At 36.8% G+C, this 23,801-nt stretch overlaps 7 protein-coding genes across 7 annotated transcripts; 5 read left to right on the top strand and 2 right to left on the bottom strand.

Moving 5' to 3' along the window:
* Positions 1-527: 527 nt before the first annotated feature.
* On the bottom strand, positions 528-2,076 carry PHYBLDRAFT_188773 (hypothetical protein; the record flags this gene model as incomplete). The annotated part of the gene is made up of 1 exon (XM_018439559.1): positions 528-2,076. The coding sequence occupies one exon, from the start codon at positions 2,074-2,076 to the stop codon at positions 571-573; it is 1,506 nt and encodes a 501-aa protein (XP_018286060.1). The 3' UTR covers positions 528-570.
* Positions 2,077-2,978: 902 nt separating this feature from the next.
* Positions 2,979-4,506, top strand: PHYBLDRAFT_150693 (hypothetical protein; the record flags this gene model as incomplete). Its single annotated transcript, XM_018432535.1, has 9 exons — positions 2,979-3,097; positions 3,147-3,225; positions 3,288-3,367; positions 3,428-3,544; positions 3,605-3,748; positions 3,813-3,933; positions 3,981-4,106; positions 4,164-4,289; positions 4,345-4,506. The coding sequence occupies 9 exons, from the start codon at positions 2,979-2,981 to the stop codon at positions 4,504-4,506; spliced, it is 1,074 nt and encodes a 357-aa protein (XP_018286059.1).
* Positions 4,503-6,226, bottom strand: PHYBLDRAFT_178242 (hypothetical protein; the record flags this gene model as incomplete). Its single annotated transcript, XM_018437967.1, has 3 exons — positions 4,503-5,490; positions 5,543-5,975; positions 6,094-6,226. The coding sequence occupies 3 exons, from the start codon at positions 6,224-6,226 to the stop codon at positions 4,647-4,649; spliced, it is 1,410 nt and encodes a 469-aa protein (XP_018286058.1). The 3' UTR covers positions 4,503-4,646.
* A 167-nt stretch (positions 6,227-6,393) lies between these two features.
* On the top strand, positions 6,394-8,942 carry PHYBLDRAFT_33069 (hypothetical protein). The gene is made up of 3 exons (XM_018440004.1): positions 6,394-7,200; positions 7,258-7,790; positions 7,827-8,942. The coding sequence occupies exons 1-3, from the start codon at positions 6,405-6,407 to the stop codon at positions 8,664-8,666; spliced, it is 2,169 nt and encodes a 722-aa protein (XP_018286057.1). The 5' UTR covers positions 6,394-6,404; the 3' UTR covers positions 8,667-8,942.
* Positions 8,943-11,063: 2,121 nt separating this feature from the next.
* On the top strand, positions 11,064-11,558 carry PHYBLDRAFT_117851 (hypothetical protein; the record flags this gene model as incomplete). The annotated part of the gene is made up of 4 exons (XM_018428598.1): positions 11,064-11,134; position 11,211; positions 11,281-11,397; positions 11,460-11,558. Coding segments are annotated over 4 exons (288 nt in total), but the record flags the coding sequence as incomplete, so codon positions are not given.
* Positions 11,559-19,712: 8,154 nt separating this feature from the next.
* PHYBLDRAFT_160196 (hypothetical protein) lies at positions 19,713-19,999 on the top strand (the record flags this gene model as incomplete). Its single annotated transcript, XM_018434136.1, has 2 exons — positions 19,713-19,857; positions 19,929-19,999. Coding segments are annotated over 2 exons (216 nt in total), but the record flags the coding sequence as incomplete, so codon positions are not given.
* Positions 20,000-21,190: 1,191 nt separating this feature from the next.
* On the top strand, positions 21,191-22,504 carry PHYBLDRAFT_160195 (hypothetical protein; the record flags this gene model as incomplete). Its single annotated transcript, XM_018434135.1, has 5 exons — positions 21,191-21,239; positions 21,433-21,683; positions 21,783-21,893; positions 22,055-22,105; positions 22,270-22,504. Coding segments are annotated over 3 exons (333 nt in total), but the record flags the coding sequence as incomplete, so codon positions are not given.
* Between the last annotated feature and the right edge of the window lie 1,297 nt (positions 22,505-23,801).

The following is a 23,801-nucleotide window of genomic DNA, read 5'->3' as shown; positions in this document are numbered from 1 at the left end:
AAGTCTTTAAAGTGCCTTAAGTTTCCAAGGTTCTCAATGCTGCTAAATTCTTTGAATTATCTGATGTTTTTGATACAGTCAAAGCTTTATTTAGCAGAAAAACAAAACTTTTATCTATTTTTTTAACTTTAAATAGCAATTTAATTTTCAATGCTTATTATATGTTTTTCTTAGTTGATGTGATTTAAGAAACAAAGTAAGATATTAGAAAATCTTTAAATTTCCATGTTGTTAAGACAATGTCATTAGATTATTTTCAAATGAAGAAATACCCTAGTCAGTTAACTACTTTGGTCACATCTTCCAAAAGTCATTGAGTCATCTCTTTTAAATATCAAGCTAATTTAAATAAGGTTTCTTGCCACTTTGCTTATTCATATTGTTCATCTCAATTGGGTACACTATTACTATTATATGGTATGTGCATGAGTAATTCATGAACTTGTTTCAAAAATATAGAGAATAAATATAAGTCGTATGCTAAGTATTCCCCTTTCTTCTTCAAGATATCGAAGATTTAACAAGAAAAAGACACCAAAGGATTATTTATTATACTTTGTATATATTAGATCATACAAATGCCTCGAATTCGGGCTCCCCTTGATCAGGTCCAATTATTTTTACATGCACTACACCGTCCTTCCCAAGCCCATGAATCTCGCCATCCAGGCACAGCTCATCGGGTTCATCTACTCGTAAGAATAACTCTGGAGTTTTGTAGTATTCAATCAGGTCTTCTTCGTCCTCAGTCACATGGCGCCCTCCCTGGAATGCTTTTATACTAGCCTCCTGGAGCTGGGCAGCTGTTACTTCACGAAACATTAATACATCCATATCTTCGCTCGAATGGGAAGCGAATGGTGTAATATTGAAACCAGGTTCTAGTGATGCTTGCTTGGAAACCAAAAAATACGTAAATTGCCTGTCGTGAACACCATCTACTAGTATAGGTTTCTCTTCTGTATTCCCAAATTTCTGGTTTGCTCTGATGTATTTTCGAGCGCCTATCATGGCCACCTGGCCCGAATAGTTTTTTAGATTTGTCAGCAAGTCCATAGCGACCATTCCAAAACGCTGGTTTCCAAGCGAAAAATCAAGTTTCCTGGCCTGGGAGACAACTTGGGCGTGGAATCCCCAGCTCATGACTACCAAGAGACGAATTGGCTGCTTATCGGTCATGTATGTTACATCCTCATACCATCTGGGAGAATCGGAAGAACAGTAACCAAAGGAAATATCCATTAGCTTAAATTTCTCGGATTTCCCTTTGATGATCTGCAATGCAGAGTGTTCAATGCTGGATAAATTAAGGCTGAGGGAGAATGCATTTCCAGATCCAGAAGGTACTACACCTAATCGGAAAGTAGGTGGTGTGTGGTTATTCTGGGAAGACTTTACACTTGTCTGCTGTAAATCGTAAGCATCTGACAACCCATTGACAACCTCATGAAGGGTGCCGTCTCCACCGAGACAAATGACGATTGTAGGTACAGTGTTTTCCAGAACCGCTTTGCCTATTTCTTTAGCAGTTTCTCGGGTTTTACCGTCTGCTTTGGTCTCAACAACAGTTATGTTGTGCTGTTTATACCCAGCAATCACAAGCATAGGTTGCACAATATCAGTCCAGTTATCAAAAGCATTACGTAGACCAGAATGGCGATTTAAGATTACTGAGATATGAGTAGACGCGATGATAGAGGACTCGGGTAAATTTTGGGCCCGAATACGGTTGACAAAGGCATCCAGTCCAAGATATTTGTAACCATCTGCGAACATTGTAGTATCCAAGGCTTCGAAGGATAAAATATGTCGCTCCCACACAGCAGCCTTGTGTTTTGAACTCGATAGCTCTTTTCGGTCCTCGTTTTGGGCGGGTTGATTAACATGGCAAATATGGATATCAAGTACAGGAGGTGTGTTTTTCAACTCAATACCGTACAAATACTTCAGATCATAACTCTCGATTTTTGTAGTATCAATTAATGTGTTCTCATAAGGGAAAACTGTGAGGATATTGTCCTTGACAGATAGAACAAGTGGAGATCCTTTTCTCTGGATAAGCGTACTAAAAGACATTGTAAAGAGCAAAAGACGAAACAAGTTTTTTTTTTTAAAAAAAAAACAGAAAAAGAAAAATTAAACTGGACTGGACTGGTATCTAAAAATGCAACGTTGGTCACCTGAGCTTAATTTCGCTTTGGAAATCACCCACTTATTGATACTCTCCGCCTTTTTTCTATTATTTTTATTTTTAATCAAGGCACGATAATTGATAAGGATTGAGGGATAATAGGCTCACGCCTTTAAATATACATCTTTATATACTGGCTTTTCAGCCAAATAAAAAGAAGGTAAGGCTTAATTTCCTATTAAGTATTGTATGTAAGAATAAGAAGAGAATTCGTACTTAATACATAAACGGAAAGCGTATAGGCAAATTGGCGTGAAATAGATACTTGTACTGTAGGTTCAAATAGATTTGTGTCTACACAAATTTCTAGTAAAATTAATTCCAAGATGTGTAAGAAGAAAAGCCAAACTTGTATTTCAGGGCTTCTATTTGATACACCAGGGGAGACACAGTTTTATTCATAATATGGCAGAAACTTGAGATTAATTTCAATCAATCAATCGGTCAATCAATCAATCAATCAAATATACTGATTGCTGATATAGACCTATACAAGACACATGGCTTGTAGATATATATATATATATATAATTGATAATAGAGCTCATAATCGAAGAAAAATAAAAATAAGAATGCAAAAGAAATAACAAAATTAGCCTTGATTTTATACGCGAATTCCAATATTTGCCTGTTTGTTTCTATTTTTTTTTAATATAAATATATATTATGTCGCTGTATGGGCGAGTGGGTGACTGCACCCGCCCAATATTTTTGGCACTGTAGATTGACAAATATTGTGTTTGGCGCATAAACTGACAAGCAATCCATTATTGTCTTACTTTTTGACATGGCATCAAGAAATTTCTTTCAACCAACCTCTGCTTTCAATGGAGGTGTAACTTCCAATCTAGGCATTAAAAACAAGAAAGATTCAAATGCTGAAATCAAACCATGGGTAGAGAAGTAGTAAGTATTTATGATCCTTACTTACAACAATAAATAACCAATCACTTAGTCGTCCCAAGAATATGAGCGAGATCGCGTCTCAAGATCAGGCAGTAAAGGTTCTCACAAAGGCTCTCACTTCAGACAATGTAATTTTTTTTGTTATTATCTTTATCATCGAGATCATCCATGCTCATTTACGCATTCTTAGCTCCCTCACTTGCTCTTCTATGGACCACCAGGAACAGGAAAGACCTCGACAATCTTGGCACTTGCGCAACAACTTTATGGGTATATAAAATACTCTTTTTATCCTCTCTATTGTTTATGTGTACTCATAAGGATTAACAGGCCTAAGCTGATTAAGTCCCGCGTACTTGAATTGAATGCCTCTGATGAGCGTGGTATTCAGATCGTTAGAGAGAAAGTAAAGAACTTCTCGCGAACAACCGTAACCCAGACCGTTAGGTAAACACAAACAAGAAAATAAATGCACAAAAATAATATATTGACGTGAATAATATTTAGTGATTTCCCTTGTCCTCCCTATAAGATTATTATTCTCGATGAAGCAGATCTTATGACCAAAGATGCCCAGTCCGCCCTGCGTCGTATTATGGAGACATACTCAAAAACCACTCGCTTCTGTATCATTTGCAACTATGTCAGTCGGTAAGACACGTATCTACACTACGTTTTTATTTATATAAGATTCTCATTATAATTGCCACAATAGGATCATTGAGCCAATTACATCCCGATGCGCTAAATTTCGGTTCAAGCCATTGCCAACTGACGATCTCGTAAACCGCATTAACATGATATGTGATAAGGAGAATGTGCAACTTGGACAAGGAGTGAGTATAACTGAAAGAGAAGCCTTGATCTAATTTATTTTATTTAGACAATGAAGGCATTAATCAAGGCATCGAGTGGCGATCTGAGAAAAGCCATCACATTCCTCCAGAGTGGATCTAATCTTCATTCCAATGAGCCAATCACACCAGGAACAATCTATGAGATGGCAGGCGTAAGCAAGGATAAAAAAAAACCATCAAGATAAATTAATTAGAATGCGTTTTTGCAGGTTGTCCCAGAAGAGACTATGAAGACTCTTTCCGATGCATGGGAGTCAAATGATCAACAAAAAGTTCTGGATGCAGTTCAATACATCATTAACAACGGTTTCTCGGCAGAGCAATTAGTGATTCAGGTAAATTAATAGTGGATAGTAAGAGAAGAGAAACTAAATATGTAATTTGATGCAGATATCTGAAGAAGTTACGAAGAACGAAAGACTTTCGACCCTTCAAAAGGCCCAAATCTCTCAAGTGTTAGGAGAAGTGGATCTTCGACTTATTCATGGTGCAGATGAGCACCTTCAACTTCTTCATTTAATGTCACAAGTCACAAGTATTGTAGCACAATAGGATTCATCATGAGCATGTACTTTTTTATTGTCTTTTATTTCTTCTTTTTTTTTTACTTTTAATATACATATGTAAAGATATACACATACGTAAATAAATAAATATATATATATATACTCTATGCTACAAACCATGGTGTCTTATTCAAACGAAGCTGTCTTTTCAGCAAACATTCTTCGAACCTCTTCTAAGCTCATTGTACCCAACATATCACCTCCGCGCGTACGCACATTTACTGTTCCAGCATCCATTTCCTTTTGTCCAACAACAAATATGTAGTTGTAACGATCCATTTGGGCTTGTCGAATCATCTTGTTCAATCTTTCGCGAGATGAAGTTTCGGCATCAATGTAGTAACGCTCTTCCGAGCCATTTCCATGTGACAAAGCATTGGCTACAGTCTTTGCATAATCTGCAAATTGAGATGAAACAGGAATGATGACACCCTGGCGAGGGCTGAGCCACAAAGGCCATTTTCCTTTTGTGTGTTCAATAAGAATAGCCATCATGCGCTCAATTGATCCAAGAATAGCACGATGAACAATAACGGGTGTCTGGGTCTGGTCGTTCTCATCAATATACTTGAGGCCAAAACGCTGAGGAAGTTGGAAATCAAGCTGAATAGTTGCCGTCTGATGAGACTTTCCGCTTGAATCCTTGATCATGATATCAATTTTTGGGCCATAAAAGGCACCATCTCCCTCCTTGATTGACCATGGACGACCGGTGGCCTCAAGAGCCTGCTTGAGTGCACCTTCGGCAGTATCCCACTCTTCAATAGTGCCAATATAACTAGACTCGGGACGTGTCGAAAGCGTCAAGTCATAGTGAGGGAACTTAAATGCACCATAGACGTAATCCACAAATTCAAGACAAGAAGTGATCTCAGAAGCAATCTGCTCGTTAGTGCAGAAAATGTGAGCATCATCCTGATGAAATCGACGAACTCTAGTCAGCCCACTAAGAGCTCCAGATGCTTCATTTCTAGATGCAAGATTAATAAATAGGTTTCATAATTATACTTTTTCTTTTGTACCTGTGTAGGGGACTAAAATCTGCCAAACGGATAGGAAGATCTCTGTACGACTTTGGGGTACTGTCAAAAATAAGACAGTGTCCAGGGCAGTTCATTGGCTTCAAGCCATATAATCCTTCGCCACCCTCCTCATGGTTGTGGTGCTGACAGCTATCTTCCTTCTCGCGGCCACTCTTAACCATAAACATGTCTTCCATATAATTCTGCCAGTGACCACTTGTTTCCCATAAATCCTTCTTGTAAATCAGCGGTGTCATGACCTCTTCATAGCCATATCGAGCATATTGCTTTCTAAGAAAATCTTGTAGTTTGTGAACAATTCGAGTACCATGGGGAAGCATAAAAATAGAGCCAGGGCTGTATTGATGAATCATAAATAGTGACTGTGCCTTGCCAATTGCACGATGATCGAGTTCATTTGTCTTGGAAACATCTATGTTTTACAATTCAATCAGTCTGTCGAGTAGTAATTGAGACTTACCATCTACTTGTTTGGTTTTTTTGGTGACACCTTCTGCACAGAGGCTATTGGTACTGTGAATACTGCGCACTGAGCTCAAGGGGTAACAAAAGGTGCCTGCAAGTAATTGTTAAGAAATGCTCGGTGGAATTATAAGGTTTCCTACGTAGAAGAGGCTTGTTTCCCACTGCTCTCCATGAGCGTATAGCCTGTCTTGCCAGCATGGTCTAATATTTTATTTGGTAGGCCGGGGATCGCGACATTGTCCTTTCCATCAAAGATTCATTTCCCTGCATTTTTGTCAGTCACGCATCAATCTGTCATTTATTCTAACATCTATTTCTTTGGGTCGTACAGCGTCCATCTCTTTTTTTTTTACTTCTTTCCTTTACAACTTTAATAATGGAAAAATCAAGTATTAAGGAAGAACAGCAGCTAGACCGTATTCTCATCAAGAACCTGGTTCTTAAGAACGTTACTGGGGTTGATTCATGGCAACGCCTCAAGTCTCAGCCTGTTGTTATCAGCGTCTGGCTGTACACTGATATTACTGCAGCTGGTGATTCCGATATTGTTACCAATTCAATCCACTATGGCCACGTAACAAAAGGGATAACTAAACTAGCTGAGACTGGTACATTCAAATCCCTCGAAGCTTTGGCCCATGCCGTCGTCCGCCTGTGTTGCGTCCACTTTGGAGCCGTCCGCACCATGGTCAAGGTTGAACAACCTAAGGCATTATTGCATGCATCCGCATCAGGTGTCATTTTGAGCCGAGCCAAGGTCGATTTCGAGGGTATCGAGGGTGAAACCCTAGGTGATGTATCTGGTTTGGGCAGAGAAGACGAGGTGTTTGTCAAAGACCTCCGCCTTCATGCCATTATTGGCGTCAACCCCTGGGAGCGCGAAGAGAAGCAAGTCGTTGTGATCAACCTCACTATCTATCCTTCACCTCTGGCCTCTAACAAGTCCGAAGAAAGCAAGTCTCACAACCTGCGAACAATTGTCCGCGTTTTGACTCGTCACATTGAATCTTCTGGCTACAAGACTGTAGAGGCCTTCGCCGTGGTTGTGGCCCGTATTGCTCTTGAAAAGTGTCATGTACGCAAAATTCGTGTGCGTATTGAGAAGCCCAGTGCCATCTTGTTTGCTGATGCATCTGGAATTGAAGTAACCCGTGACCAAGTGTGGTTGAACCGTGTGCGTGAGGAAGAGAAAAAGGCCGGTCGGGTTTTTGTCCATCGTTCTGTGGAAGATGCTGCTGCCAAGGAGATCCCCGCTTCTTACGCCCACACCGCTTTTATTGCCCTTGGATCCAATGTCGGTGATCGTGTCAACAATATTTACCAAGCCCTGGACATGCTCGAAAATAACTGTAACTCCATTGTGCTCGACACTAGTTTTCTTTATGAAACTCCTCCCATGTACTATACTGACCAGCCAGCCTTTTTGAATGGTGCATGCAAAGTTGTCACCTCTCTCGAACCCCTTGCGCTACTTTCTAAACTTAAAGAAGTAGAGAATAACTTGGGCAGAACAGCGGGTATTCGCAACGGCCCTCGTCCTATTGATCTTGACATTCTATTCTACAACGATATTCTCCTTAATACCGAAAAACTCACCATCCCCCATTTGGCCCTACATGAGCGTGAATTTGTTTTGTGGCCTCTGTGTGATATTGCCAAGGATATGGAGCATCCCAAGCTGTACAAGACATGTGGCCAGCTCTTGTCCCAGCTTCTCAAGGTCACCGCCGAAAGCGAAGAAGGAAATTTGAAAATTGACAAGGTTATCCCTATTCAGAATAAAATGTGGCGTTGGAAGGATAAGACTTATGTCATGGGTATCCTCAACACAACCCCCGACAGTTTCTCTGATGGTGGAAAGTGCGTGGATGTGGAGAAGGCTGTTGCTGCAGCCGAACGCATGAAAGAGGAGGGTGCGGACATTATCGATATTGGTGGAATGTCAACACGCCCTGGTGCTGACGATAATTTCCCAGAAGAAGAAGAGATTGCTCGCGTGGTCCCTGTCATTGAGAAGTTGAGAAAGAACGGCTTTACTCTCCCTATTTCCATCGATACATTTAGAGCATCAGTTGCTGAAGCTGCTGTCAAGGCTGGTGCATCTGTGATTAATGATATCAGTGGTGGCTCTCGCGATCCGGCAATGCTAAGTGTGATGGCAAAGTACAAGGTCCCTGTCTGTTTGATGCATATGCGTGGAGATGCCAAGACGATGATGTCCAAAGAGAACACAACTTATGAGAATGATGATGTTGTAGAAGATGTGTCTATCGAACTCTATTCTCTTATTCAGCGCGCGATTTCTGCTGGTGTCTACCGTTGGAATATTATTGCTGATCCTGGTGTAGGATTTGCCAAGACCCCCAAGCAGGACTTTGAGATTCTGCGCCATCTTGGTGAGATTGTTTCTGGACCAGATTCTCTTTTAGAGGGATTCCCGTCTCTTATGGGACCTAGCCGCAAAAAGTTCATTGGAAGTGCAACGGGTGTTCAGGAGGCAGAAAAGCGTTCTTTTGGTACTGCTGGTGCTGTAGCAGCTAGTGTGGCAGGAGGGGCTAACATCATACGTGTACATGATGTTCGACCCATGTGGGAGGTTATTCAGGTCTGTGATTCTGTCTGGAAGCGCAGTCAATGAAAGCAACCAAGTATATATCTCTTTTCTGATCTTTATTCAGCCTATTTGTAATTGTCTATTCCTTGATACATTGTATATAATTCTCAACAATTTTTATGCTTGAACAACTACTTTTTACTATTAAACGACGTTCAACACTTTTATTATTAATCAATAGTACTTTATGTACACATAGCAAAAATAAGGCTATTGACTGTTAACCATGAAAATATGCTTACAATTAAAATATATTTTTTTGTGTTTGTTATCAGCAATACCTCCTTCAAGAAATTGGCATATATTTATTTCTTTTTGCTTTCACTGCTTTATATATATCCCATATGTATTTGCGATGTAATATGGCGAATAGATAACCGGCATACATTATGAGATATAACCTTCAGTTTCGGCAATTATGAAGACCTCTGCTGAAAAGCATAAGGGTGAACCGCTCAACAGCTATCTCCAGTAAACGGGTTTTTGTCTTCTTTTAACTAGAGTACTGCCACATGTTATTTGATTATTTCAAATAATAATAATAAAAAAGGCATATTATATCGTCTTAGTCTATTAGCTTTAGTATCATTTGAATTCACGAATAAAACAATATTTGATGACACAAATGTTAAAATAATGAAACCATCTTAACTTGTCAAGCTGTCGGATATACCTACGGACATTTGGCTTTGAATAAGCATATGTAAAATCTAAAGGGAACACGGCAGATTGAGCTAATGAATACCTAAAGCAATTGGATTATTCGCTTGCTTACTCTCCATTTTCTTCTTCTTCTTTCTTTCAAGTGAGCACTAGGATATAATTAATTGATAGCTGGTAAGTATCAATATATCAATAATATATGGCTCAGTTCTTATTATCATTCTTGTTAAAAAAACATGTAAGTTTTGGTGTGATCAGCCTTAATTGCGGTTTAAATAAGCAAATAAGAACTCGAGTGGTAAAAACCAAGACTTTTCTTTATTTAAAACAAGACTGTGCCTGAACACGCTTTACATATGATGCTTTTTTTGTGATATTATAATGTAAATAAAACTCTTTACTGCTATAGACATTGTCTTTCTCTTCCTTATCATTTTTATTTTAGATGTAAAATATACGCATACCAGATAGTTTTATCTGGACAGCCACAATATATATACAAAACAAATAACACTATAATTCCTTTTAGATATATTTAATATAGGTTTCTTGCTAAATATTTACATTATTTAGGAAATATTTGGGGGGAAATACTGCAGGCTTCAGTCATGGTACTGCAATTTAGCAAAGAAATTCGGTTTCTTTATTTCTTCTTTTGTTTGGCATATTGCTCGACCATTAAGAGCATTGATTGTGTAGCCAGTATTTAGTTCAGCTACTGTAAGTATACACATTATGTCTGCAATTACAATTAACATTTTCTGCTTAATTAACCAGTATATTATAGCCGTATTCACCAATACATCTTTGATGATTAAAATGTATTAGTCATACAGAAGCAAGCGAAGAGTTTTGTAGACTTGAAAGCTTTTCACTTTAATACCATTTTATTTTTATTTTTTATTTTTAAAAAGAAAGAGTAATAGATTATATCTAGGCTGCTCCCTCTTTCTCTTTTTCTCGTGTTCATTATTCTTCTATATCTGTATATCATATATATGTATATTCTTGGCTTGTACTATTGGATGGCTATTTGAATACAATTGTGAATGTCATAAAATCGGTTTATTTATTCTTTCGGCCCAAACGAGAACTTTGACTAGAACTAAAAACCCCGTATTTTATTATATTATATTATATTATATTGTACACAACACATTAATTAACCTATATTTTCTCTTTCTCTCTCTCTTGTTTGGTTTGTGTCTTGTTTAAGATTTCATATTATCCTTTACAAAGTTTTCTCTTTCCTTCTGCTCCTAATGTCAAGCGGGCTATTCAAAAAACGTCTTACTAAAGAACTTCGGGGTAATAGATTCAACATTATGCTACGATAAGCAATCCCCTTCCAATAAACAATGAGCAGTCAACTCAAGGCACCTCAATCACTTCTTTCTTAGATCTCAGTGCCAACTCACCCGAAGGTGTGTCAATTGAAGAAGCAAATGACTTTAAGAGGTAAAAACAAATAAATAAAGTTAGATCAATCACATCTCAAGATTACGTAGCATCCATTGATATTCATTTACCATTAATCAAGGTGGCAATTACGGATAAAAGGGGCACCAAACACATTATATGAGGCAAGTAATATATGTATAACAAAGGTTTCTTTCTTCCTTTCAATAATTGATTCTAGAAATTATTAATCAATCTATTGACTACAGGGAGAAGAGTTCGATCTTGAGGTGAGAGCTTATTTACTTTAAAAAGAAGAATAAAGGCATGCATGAATAACGCAACTCTGATTAGTTCCGCTTTTCACCATCATATCCATTGGAATCTCCAGAGGTTATGTTTATCCAACCCTCAATTCCCATACATCCTCAGTAAGTATCTCGGCCTTTCTTTCTTTCTATTCTTAATTTATAGTTTGAATTGTATATTAACTTGCTATGTTTAAAGTGTAATTATTGTCATTTAGTGCACAAATGTATGCTATGTTGAGATAAATAATGCTGATATCCGAATCTAGGTTTACTCTAATGGTCACATCTGCCTTAATATTCTCTACAAAGACTGGTCTCCAGTACAGACAGTAGCTCAGGTCTGCTTATCCATCCAATCTATGCTCTCGAGTTGTGTAAAAAAGGTTTTTATCATAATTAGCTATAAACAATCTGTTTTAACCAATCCATATACTTTATTAAACAGGAATTGCCTCCTGATAACGATCTCTACGTCAAGAGCGCGCGCGCGTCGCCAAAAAAGACTACTTGGGCATTCCAGGTAAATATATTTCATTTGAATTAAACCTTTTTTTTCTTTTTCTTTTTTTTAAAAAAAAGCAAGGCTAATATAATCTTTGTTTTTGGCTGTCTTTAGTAAGAAATAAACTTCTCGGCTTCCATTTGAATGTAACCACTAAATATAATACTAAATATTGTATTATAATTCTGTAGCGATGACTCAGTCTAAAGTTTCAGGGCAGGTTCACACAAAGGGAAAACATCATATTTAACACACCCAAATGCAGATAGTAATGAACTTCTCACATACGCTGGCCACAATCGTTACTTATGAAACGCATAGGCCTTGTCAATAAAGAGAAAACTATGGCTTACAACCATTAAGAATAAATTAATTAATACTTGTTATAAGAGAGGGATTTATACTATATATTATATGTAAGATCAAATACGAATGACGAACAGAAAAAAGAAGTGTCTTTATGTGTGGCTGTCTTAAAATAATACGAATCAATGAAAACCAATAAATATCTCTTTATCTTACTTCTGAATCAAATTTCTCCAAAAAATAAGAGTCAAACTGCAACTCATAGAAATTCTATCTAAACTTTAATCAACCGAACACAGATATATCGATACTACAATGGTGGTGTCATTTTTTCATAAAGGTGTTAAAAAGGGCGGTATTTAAGTGAATAAAAAGAGTTGGGGATGGAGCAACTTCATACATTGCCACATTTGGCGAACAATAAGGTTCCATTTTAAATACAGTAGGCGTTCACATAGTTGTGGTCAACCGATTTTACCGGTTGACCGTCCTAATTTTCTTTACTGTATCAATAGACTAGAAGCTTTGCTTCCCTTCCTATCGGGAGACCTCCCTCGTCCTAAAGGCAGTTATACGTAGCGCTTCTTTACTGCTAGTACACTTTGCATAATAGCAGTATACAGACGAGAAATCTATGAATAAGTATGTTTTGAATAAAACCAATCATATCAAGCTTCATTCGTCTACAATTAACTTGAAAAAAGTTGGTGTGGACAGACTAAAAGTACAAAAAAAAGGGCAAAAAAAATGGCAAAATTAATTAAAACTCTCGCCCAATGATACGACTTAACATTCTGCTCTTTTTCTTTATACCTTTTTTTGAACTTTTAGTCTGTCCACATCAAATAACTTGGAAAAGATGGATCACAATGTGTCTCACCAGGTTACTTAAAGCCAAAAAAAAACATTGCTTATTTGATTCGATTTTTAATTTTCTATAATTGAAAAGCTATGATTCCCATTGGTGTGCATTTGCATATGCTTGTAGAAATCTTAAAAAATATCATTTCCAGTACACTCATATTTAATCGACCATAGAAAAGGTTCATTTATACAAAGGCTCCGTGCTTCAAACTAAAATAGTCTCAAGCGAACCAAAGCTAGACTATGAACCTCAAAGTAATAAGTGGAATCATACTATACAGTACTGTAGCGCATTATATTGTATTACAAAACAAAAGTTATAAATCAAAGCCTTTAATCCAACAGAGTATTATTTCTAGGTTATTCGTGCATCCAGTTGAGTTTGGTATACAAGCGCAAAATATCAAAAGCACTAGATCCTATAAATCGATAATTAGTAATCGATAGCGTCTTGCTCCCAACCAAACAAAACCTATACGTTCAGTAGCAGTAGATTGTCTCTTTGCTTTCATATTGTGCCGTCAGTCAGTCTGAGCAATAACAGAAAAAAATAGTAAATAAGCAGAGCCTTTAAAAGGTGATTTATATATATGTAATAGCCATTTTACTAGCTTGATCTATCTGTGACCAGGCTAGCACAATTGCAAGCACCACTACTTTTTCATGGTGTATAATGTAACTTATATAAATAATTATAATTATCGATAGAATGGTGTATATTTGAACACATATAAATGTAAAGTGTTTCAGGCAGTTGGGTTATGCTGTATTAATTTCTCAGTTGGATTATGATTGGTTTATAAAGTAGTACAAACCAAGGTCGATTGACAAACACTAGGCTAGACCCTGTTCTTCTTTTTACTTTTATTTTACTCTAAGAACGATGCTTTAACTTGAGGTACCAACGACTTTCAATAGTCAGGCTGTCAATCCCTTCATACTGAAGCACTGAAAGTACTTTTATTTCAAGAAAGTATTCCTACACTTTGTGTTTATTAACTCAAGACACTGGTGAAAAAGCTAGAAGAAAAATGGAAGTCTTTCACACGAAAGAAAAGAAAAGATATAAGCAGCAATTTTTTTCGGGGGTGCTTCTTAAACTAATAAAGTCACAGCATGTGAAACAAACAAACAAGAAAACAAACAAATAAATATACACAAGACTTTAATTAAAGCTTTATAATCAACACAACTTTACACTTCTTTATTGTAGTTTAACGTCTAGCCGATTAATACTTTGTATATCAGTAGTACAGCTAAAATGAACACAGAGGCATATATAGTGTCTCGACAAGTGGCTGTTCAAAAGCATAAGCCTTGTTAACAGAATCACAACAGAAAGTAGAATAAAAAAGGGGATGGGGGTCCATAGCAACTGAATAATTTGACATGCATATAGTCCACCAATCGGAAGACATCATTTAAATGTTTTCATGCTAAAGTAAAGTCTGGACCACTATTGCTACTATGCTCCTCTAAGCCCCATGACACATGTGATGCTGCACGGACAGCACGGACCTTATGTGACATAAAAAGAACTAAAACAAAAAAAGAGGCAAAAGAAAAAAACAAAAAGTAAAACAAGTGCCTGCACAGCACGTCCTTCAGAATATAAGTGATACTTCTTTAAAACCCAAAACCCATATTTTAAGCATAGATATTAAATAAAGAAGTAAAATAGTAATAATATATACATGCTGTCAAGGCTAAAAGATAAAAGAAAACCGAAAAAGGAATAAGAAAAAAACCGAATTTTATAATATATTATCAAACTATCATAATAAAAATAATAAAAAAGAACAGCAACTCATGATTGAGACGTCATGAGTTTTATAAAAAAAAAACACCTATCCAAACAGAACGCGTCAAAACAACTCTCTTCCACATACTATTAATACTTTATACTCTTCTTTACTGCTCTCTCACAAACTGCTTTAATCAACATAGACGTTAAAGACGAATCATGACCAATAAAAATCCATTTTGCTAGTCAAATCTCAGGATTTTATCATATGTAAAACAGTCAGTAGCAAGATATAAGACAATACGTCAAAACCAGTACACAGCAAAAATGAAATACTGAGGTCCAACACTGGTTTGGCCATCAATCCATCCAAAGCCTATTCACACTCAGAAACAAGAGATAAACTGACAGGACTTACTATATTTCAAGGAGTATATGATATTCATCAAAGACACACATTGTGAAGATTATATTTGTCTAGTCTTTTGACAAACAAGGTCAACGATAAAAAATAAGATCTCCATCCAGGCCTACAGGTATATAAAGGCTCGTTGATTAATCATTCACTGTCTTTGATATTTCTGTAGGGACTTTTCAGGCAAAGTCAAGCAATCAAGAACAGGTTTCCATCCAGGGCCACAGGTACACCAAGACTCGAGGAGCATATGCTCATTGTCTTTTGTATGCTTCTAGTGCCTTCCGTCCAGGTCAAGCATCAGGGATCCGATCAGAGTCCATGGTTATCAGGTATATCAAAACTCTATGAGCAGTTACTCCCTTGTTTTTGTATATTTGTAGTATCCATTCCATCCAGGTCAAGCTTCAAGGTTCAGGTCAAGGTCCACGGTTATCAAGTATATCAAAACTCTATGAGCAGTTACTCATTTGTTTTTGTATATTTGTAGTATTCATTCCATCCAGGTCAAGCTTCAAGGTTCAGGTCAAGGTCAACGGATTCAGGTCGAGGTCCACGGTTTCAGGTATATCAAAACTCGATGAGCAGGTACTCACTTGTTTTTGTATATTTCTAGTATCTGTTCCATCCAGGTCAAGCTTCAAAGCCCACGTCAAAGTCCACGGTTTCAGGTATATCAAAACTCGATGAGCAATTACTCACTTGTTTTTGTATATTTGTAGTATCTATTCCATCCAGGGCAAGCTTCAAGGTTCAGGTCAAGGTCAGCGGGTTCAGGTCGAGGTCCACGGTTTCAGGTATATCAAAACTCGATGAGCAGTTACTCACTTGTTTTTGTATATTTCTAGTATCCATTCCATCCAGGTCAAGCTTCAAGGTTCAAGTCAAGGTCCACCGTTTCAGGTATATCAAAACTCGATGGGCATTTACTCAGTTGTTTTTGTATATTTGTAGTATCCATTCCGTCCAGGTCAAGCTTCAAGGTTCAGGTCAAGGCCCACGGTTTTCAGATCAAGGTCCACGGTTTTCAGGTATATCAAAACTCGATGAGCAATTACTCACTTGTTTTTGTATATTTCTAGTATCCATTCCATCCAGGTCAAGCTTCAAGGTTCAAGTCAAGGTCCACCGTTTCAGGTATATCAAAACTCGATGGGCATTTACTCACTTGTTTTTGTATATTTGTAGTATCCATTCCATCCAGGTCAAGCATCAAGGATCCGATCAGAGTCCACGGTTATCAGGTATATCACAACTCTATGAGCAGTTACTCATTTGTTTTTGTATATTTGTAGTATCCAATCCATCCAGGAAAAGCATCAATGTTCCGATCTCCCAGCTATGGTTATAGGTATAACAATACATTATGCGCATTTACTCACTAGCTTTTATCTATTACTAGTGTCAGCCATCCAGGTCAAGTGTCAAGGACCCGATTTCCCGGCAATGGGTATAGGTATAACAAATCGTTGTGGGAATATACTCACTAGTTATAATATATTTATAGTGTTCAGCCATCGATGTCAGGCGTCAAGGTTGCGATCTTCCAGCCAAGGTTATAGGTATAACAAAACATTATGGAAATATACTCACTGGTTTTAATATGTTTTTAGCGTTCAGTCATCCAGGTCAATCAACAGGATCTGATCTCCCGTCCATGGTTATAGGTATAACAAAACGTGTTGGGAATATACTCACTAGTTTTAATATATTTATAATGTTCAGCCATCGATGTTAGGCGTCAAGGTTCCGATCTTCCAGCCATGGTTCTAGGTATATCAAAACAATATGGAAATATACTCACTGGTTTTAATATGTTTTTAGTGTTCAGTCATCCAGGTCAATCAACAGGATTCTGATCTCCCGTCCATGGTTATAGGTATAACAAAACGTTATGGCAATATACTCACTAGCTTAAATATATTTCTAGTGTTCCGCCAATCATGTCAAGCCTCCAAGTTCCAATCTCCCAACCATGGTTATAGGTATAACAAAACGTTATGCGCATTTACTCACAAGATTTTATCTATTACTAGTGTTCAGCCATCTAGGTCAAGTGTCAAGGTTCCGATTGCCCGCCCATGGTTAAAGGTATAAAAAAACATTATGGGCATATACTGACTAGTTTTTATATTTATTTGTGAACTCCAGCCATCCGTGCCAAGCGTCAAGAACCCGATCCCCCGTCCATGGTTATAGGTATAAAAACATTATGGGCAAATACTTACTAGCTTTTATCTATTTCTAGTCTCCAGTCATCAATGTGAAGCGGCAAGGACCCGATCGCCCGTCAATGGTTATAGGTAAAAAAAACCATTAGGGACATATACACACTAGCTTTTATCTATCTCTAGTCTCCAGTTATCCAGGACAAACATCACGGTTTCGATCTCCCAGCTATGGTTATAGGTATAACAATACATTATGCGCATTTACTCACTAGCTTTATTATAGTTCAAGTCTCCAGCCATCCAGGACAAGCATCAAGGTTCCGATCTACAAGCTATGGTTATAGGTATAACAGAACGTTATGCGCATTTACTCACTACAGTGGTCCCTCGATAATTTCAAGGTACTTAGTTCCCGCCTTGGCCTTGAAATTATCGAGGGACCACTGTAGCTTCTATCTAGTACTAGTGTTCAGCCATCCAGGTCAAGTGTCAAGGACCCGATCGCCCGGCCATGGGTATAGGTATAACAAAACGTTGTGGGAATATACTCACTAGTTATAATATATTTATAGTGTTCAGCCATCGATATCAGGCGTCAAGGTTGCGATCTTCCAACCAAGGTTATAGGTATAACAAAACATTGTGGAAATATACTCACTGGTCTTAATATGTTTTTAGTGTTCAGTCATCCAGGTCAATCAACAGGATTCTGATCTCCCGTCCATGGTTATAGGTATAACAAAATGTTATGGTAATATACTCACTATTTTAAATATATTTCTAGTGTTCCGCCAATCATGTCAAGCGTCCAGGTTCCCATCTCCCTGCCATGGTTATAGATGTAAAAAACATTAGGGACATATACTCACTAGCGTTAATATATGTCTAGTGTTCAGTCATCCAGGTCAAGCATCTAGGTTCTGATCGCCAATCCATGGTTAAAGGTATAAAACAACATTATGGGCGTATACTCACTGTTTTTTATCTAGTTCTAGTCTCCAGCCATCCAGGTCAAGCATCAAGGTTCTACTCGCCCGTCAATGGTGACAGGTATAACAAAATGTTATGGGCATATATTCACTAGTTTTAATATATCTCTAGTGTTGGGCCATCCAGGTCGAGCATCAAGGTTCCGATCGCCCGTCCATGGTTATAGGTATAAAAAGCGTTCTCGGCATATACTTACTAGCTTTTATCTGTTTCTAGTCTCCAGCCATCCATATCAAGCATCAAGGTTCCGATCTCCCGGTCATGGGTATAGGTATAAAAAGCATTATGGGCATATACTCATTATTTTAATCTAGTTCTAGTCTCCGGTCATCCAGGTCGAGCTTCAAGGTGCTGATCTCCCGTTATATGGTTATAGGTATAACAAAAATCGATGAGCAATCACACTCGGCTTTATTTATTTCTAGTGTTGAATCCACCAAGATCATGCTTCACGGATCCGGATTCAGTCCGTGGCTATAGGTATACAAAAACTCGATGAGCAATTACTCATTGGATTTTAATTTTTTTTAGTGTCTACTCATCCACGGCAATTATCAGGATCCGATTTTCATGAATTGTTATAGCTAACCAAGTTTCCTTTAAACCTTTACTTAAAACAAACTATACTCTTTATTTATACTTTCTTTTGATGGCAAAGAACGATGATCAAATATACATCCATTATGGAAGGTATACAAGTCGTTCTTGGCCATTACTAACCTAGAAGTATATATGACTATTTTTTTTACTCTCCAGGCCAAACAGCAAGGATCAAAACTCAAATTTGGGCTACAGGTAAACAAGTCTTCTTGAGCTTTTACTTACTGTCATTTATATATTTCTAGTGTTTTTTTCCTTAAAGTTCAAATATCAAAGATCTGATTTCAAATCAAGGTTACGGGTACACACTTTTCTCTCTGTCTTTACATGCTTTCTTTCGTATTGGCCTAGTGTGTTTACGATCCGGCTACACAATGAAAAATTTGTTTTCCTTCCAGTGCGACAGGTATATACATCTAGTTCGGCCTTTAGTTACTGTTGGCTTTATTTCTCTACTGGCTTCACAGTTCAAGCCAGCCATCATGGATCCTATATCCGTCCAGTGTTACAGGTATACACTTCTCTTTGGGATTCTACTTATCGCTTGTTTTTTTTGTCTAGTGTTTTCACCGCCCAGGTCGAAGAACAAGGATTTCTTCTTCATCCACGGTTACAGGTATACAATTCTCTTTTAGCCTTTGCATAACGCTTGTTTGATTTTTCTAATTTCATTAATGTCTATGCTAAATAATAAGCATCTACTCTCCATCTAAGGCCATAGGTTTAAAAAATATTTTTAAGTATTATTTTACTATTTATTAATTAATTAATTATTATTTTTTTAATTTTACACAGCCAAGGCCAATCGATCCAGGTTTACTGTCCTCTAGGGTAACAAGTATACGTACATACCTGATCGTTTACTTACTGCTTGTTGTTTCGAGTAATTTTTATTTATTCAAACTGAATTACCAAAGTTTTACTATCTACCTAGTGCCTGAGGTATACAGGTCTCATTTAGTACTCACGTATCACTTATTATTCTGTCTAGCTTTTTTATAGTTTAAGCCAGCAATCGGGGTTTTAATCTCCATTAAGGATTAAAGGTATACATGACTATGTGAACCTTTACTTACTAGCTATTATATTTTCTAGTCTTTTTACAGGAAAGGCCCACAATTAATATAAGTTGTCTATCCGGGGGGGACAGGTATACAAATCTGCCAAAAAATCTACTTACTATATATTTGCATAATGTTTTTACAGCCGAAGCCAGCGATCAAAGCTTTGATATTTTTTTTGGGCTCACAGGTATAAAAGTCTCTTTGACTTTTTAGGTACTATCAGTTGTTTTGTTCTAGCCCTTTCTTCTCCGTAGCAAGCGTTCAATGCTCAGCTCTACATAAAAGGTCGCAGGTATACAAGAATCTTTAAGCAATTTACTAAAAATTAGATTTTCCTAGCGTTTACATAGTCAAGGCGAAATGATCATGTTCTTTCTATCCATTCAAGGTTCTAGGTACACACTCACATTTTAGCATTTATTCTTCACTGGTTGAATCTTTTTAATCTATTACAGTCCATGCCAAGAATCAAGGTTGCACTTCAAAAAATAGGGTTAAGGTATACATGCCTTTTTAAGCATTTACTTACTACTAGTTGCTTTATTCAGACTTTATACAGTCGAGACAAAAGATCAAGAGCCCGATTTCCGCATAGATTTACAGGGATACAAGTGGCTTTCTTTACCCATTAACATATTGCTAGCTGTTTGAAGCAGTCTTTTTACAGTTCAATTCAACAGTCAAGGTTCAAACCCCCGTCAAAAATCACTGATATACTGCCACTTTTTAGTATTTACTTACTGCCAATTGTGTTTATTTAGTCTACTCGCAGAAAAGGCCAACAATCAAGATGCCACTCTCCTTCTTGGATGTTAGGTATACCAGTATCTTTGGGCATTTACCTATTACCAGCTTTAGTTTGGTAGTCTTTTCACAATTGAGGCCAACACTCAAGATTCCATAGTTCATGCAGGGTTACTGGTATATATACCTCTTTGAGCATTTGCTTGGTGTCTGCTATATTTGTCTAGTCTTTTCATAGTCAAGGCTACTAATTGAGATTCCGCTGCTCATCTGGGGTAAAAGGTATATATGCTTTTTTTTTTAATAGTTAATCATTGCTTGTTGAAATTATCTAATAATTTTACAGTCAACGCTGATGATCAAGTTTCTGCTATTCGTCGAGGTAACAGGCGTACACCCTCCTTTGAATATCTTTCTGTCATCCATCATATTTATCTAGTCATACCATAGTCCACACCAAGGTTCAAGATTTTAGTCTCCACCCAGGTTCACAGACATTCAAGTATAATTGCCCTTTTAGAACTGTCGGCTGCTATTGCCTATTGCTTTTAATATATAGGTCAAGGGATGAATTTCCTACTCTCAACCATGAGCCATAGGTATCACCGTTTATTTTGAACATTTATTTATTATCGATTACATTTGATTAGTATTTTAAATCCGAGTCCAACGATCAAGCTTCAGCTTTCCGGGAAGGGTTGAAGATATCCATGTATCTTTGATTTTTTTTAATATCGACTGAATTTCTCTGGCGTTTGCACATTTAAGTCCATTGATCAAGTCTTTGGTCATTATCAAGTTTCCACTCAACATTATTGGGTAAAGGTATATAAGATTCTTAGATTACTTTTTTACAGCCAATGTCATTTATCAAGCGTTTTTAGAGTCCTGGTCAACGATCAAGATCCTGCTATTAATTCAACGTCTTAGATATATAAGTGTATTTAAATATTACTTTACTACTGATTCTATCTATTTAATCTTTTTTTTTCTTTTTCTTTTTTACATTCTATGCTAGCCCTCACGGCTCTAGTCTCCATCAAGGCTTATAGACATACAAGGTTTTTTTTATTGGAATATATTCTTACTATCAGTTTTAATTTTTCTAGTAATTTCACAGTTCATACCAACGATTAGGCGTCCGATTTCCATCCAGGGCTACAGGCATACATCTTTATTACACCATTTACTTACAGCCTGTTTTATATGTCCAGAATCTTCACAGCTCATGTCAACAGTCACGGTTTTGACCTACATCTCCAACCATAGGTATATATATATTTCCGAGAATTTACTTACTATTAGGTGTATTTTTCTAGTGTTTTCATAGTAAAGACCAACGATTAATATTCCGACATTTTCCTACAGTCATAGACATACAAGTCTCTTTGAGCCTTTAGTTACTTTAAGCTGTATATTCCCATACTTTTTACGGCAAAGACCAGCGATCAAGGTTTCACTCTCCATAAAAATCATCAGGTATACAAAGCTCTTTAAATATTTTCTTACTATCAATTAGATTATTCTAGTGTTTACACAGTCAAAGCCAAACTATAAAGCCTCTGTTGCCCGTCCAAGTTCTCCAGTATATATATATATATATATATATTGAGCATCTACTTACTGGTTGTTGTTTTTAGTTATCTTGACATAGTCAAAACCAACGATTAAGGTTTCACCATACATCCAGGGTATGAGATACACATGTCTCGTTTAGTATTTAGCTATCAACTATTATTTTGTCTAGCTTTTTTTTTATATTTTAAGCCAACGATCAAGTTTTGAGTATTTATTCATGATCACAGGTATATATTTCTTTTTGAACATATACTTATTGTTGGCTTTCTTTTTTTAGTCTATTTATCACCAGGGCGAACGATCAATATTCCGCTGCCCATTTTGGGCTATATGTATACATGACTCTTTAAGCAGTTAATACCTGTCGCTTTTATTTGTCTAGTCTTTTAATCGCCAAGTCCAAAATTTATGGCTCTGCTCTACATCATGGGCCGTAGGTATACAAGTCTCTTTGTGAATCTATTCACTGATGGTTATAAATACTTATAATTTCACAGTTGGTGTCAAAGATCATTGTTTAACTCTTATTCATATGTTACAGGTATACATTGTTTAGTTGCCCATTTTTTCTTTGAATGATGCTTGTATTTGCTTATTTTTTTTTCTCTTCGTAGTTTAGGTCAATTATCATTGTTCTATTCTTTATTAAGGATTAAAGACATAGGAGGAGTTTTAAAATTTTCTCACTGAAAATTGTATTTACTAATTTTTTTTACAGCCGATACCAGGTATCAGTATTCTACTCTCTATTGTGGGCCACAGCTATATTTGTCTTTTTTTACTATTTCGACAGCAAAATCCAATGCTAAAAAACTCAATCTCTATTAAGGGTTACATGTATACCAGTTTCTTTGAATATATTACTGCAAATTACTTTTATATATTATTTTAAACAGACAAGCCCAACGATCAAGATTTCGGGCTCGAGTATCATATACCTGCATATGTATTTGTTTCAATAACTACTTTATGCTGTTTCTATAGGACCTTACAGTCATATTTGATGGTAAACATTAAAACTTTAGTTTTAGGTATGGATTCTAGGTATACAACAATCTTTGACCACTCAGTACTATTGTTTTATATAAGAAGTATATGTGTAGTTGAAACCAAATAATTATCATTTAAAATAACTTGAGCTGGTTAAAGATATAAAAGGCTTTTGAGAAATTCACCGACACCCATATCCTTTTTATGTATTTGATATCAAGGATCAAGTAACAAATTTATGCTCCCCGTCATTGTTTAAAGGTATACAAGTATTTTTTAATTTTTTTCTCTTATTAATGTTTTCATTTCAGTAGTGTATTTCCAATTGATTTAAAGGATCAAGTTTTTGCCTCCATTATAGACTACACGTATACAGTGCTATTTGAAAATTTAAATAACCTAATTTGTTTTTGTCTAGTACTCACTGTCAAGACAAGGATCAGGGCTCCATTTTTCCTCATAGGATAGAGATGAACAAGACTCTCTAGGCACTTACTTACTCCCTCTTTTAACTACAACTTGGCCTTACCGTACTCACATGTGTTACTTATGCGGTGACTGTAATGAATCACATAACACTGACATAACGTTATCACTGCTCCTCATCTGTCCCAATTAACAACAATAGTAGCTGGGCATACTTTAGCTTATTTTTTAGTTCCATGTGTGTTTAATTCAGCCACTAGATTATCCACTGTATTGTATATCGCAGACCTCTGGGTATATTCTCTCAGTATCCTCCTCATGCTAATATGAGCCATGAAACTGATCCCACTCAAGCTCTAGTATCTAAATCAATAGCATATTAAAAGTTGAAGG

Source organism: Phycomyces blakesleeanus, assembly GCF_001638985.1.
Source record: "Phycomyces blakesleeanus NRRL 1555(-) unplaced genomic scaffold PHYBLscaffold_26, whole genome shotgun sequence".
NCBI classification, from domain to species: Eukaryota; Fungi; Mucoromycota; class Mucoromycetes; order Mucorales; family Phycomycetaceae; genus Phycomyces; species Phycomyces blakesleeanus.
Note: the sequence above shows the minus strand (reverse complement) of the source record. Positions and strands in the feature narration are given on the sequence as shown.

Excerpts from the sequence above, each read along its gene's own strand:
- PHYBLDRAFT_33069 (XM_018440004.1), top strand. The coding sequence starts at position 6,405 with ATGGAAAAATCAAGTATTAAGGAAGAACAGCAGCTAGACCGTATTCTC. Across the intron at positions 7,201-7,257 it reads TGACCAAGTGTGGTTGAACC|ATGCTGCTGCCAAGGAGATC; the intron begins GTGTGCGTGAGG and ends GTTCTGTGGAAG. Across the intron at positions 7,791-7,826 it reads GAAATTTGAAAATTGACAAG|GATAAGACTTATGTCATGGG; the intron begins GTTATCCCTATT and ends TGGCGTTGGAAG.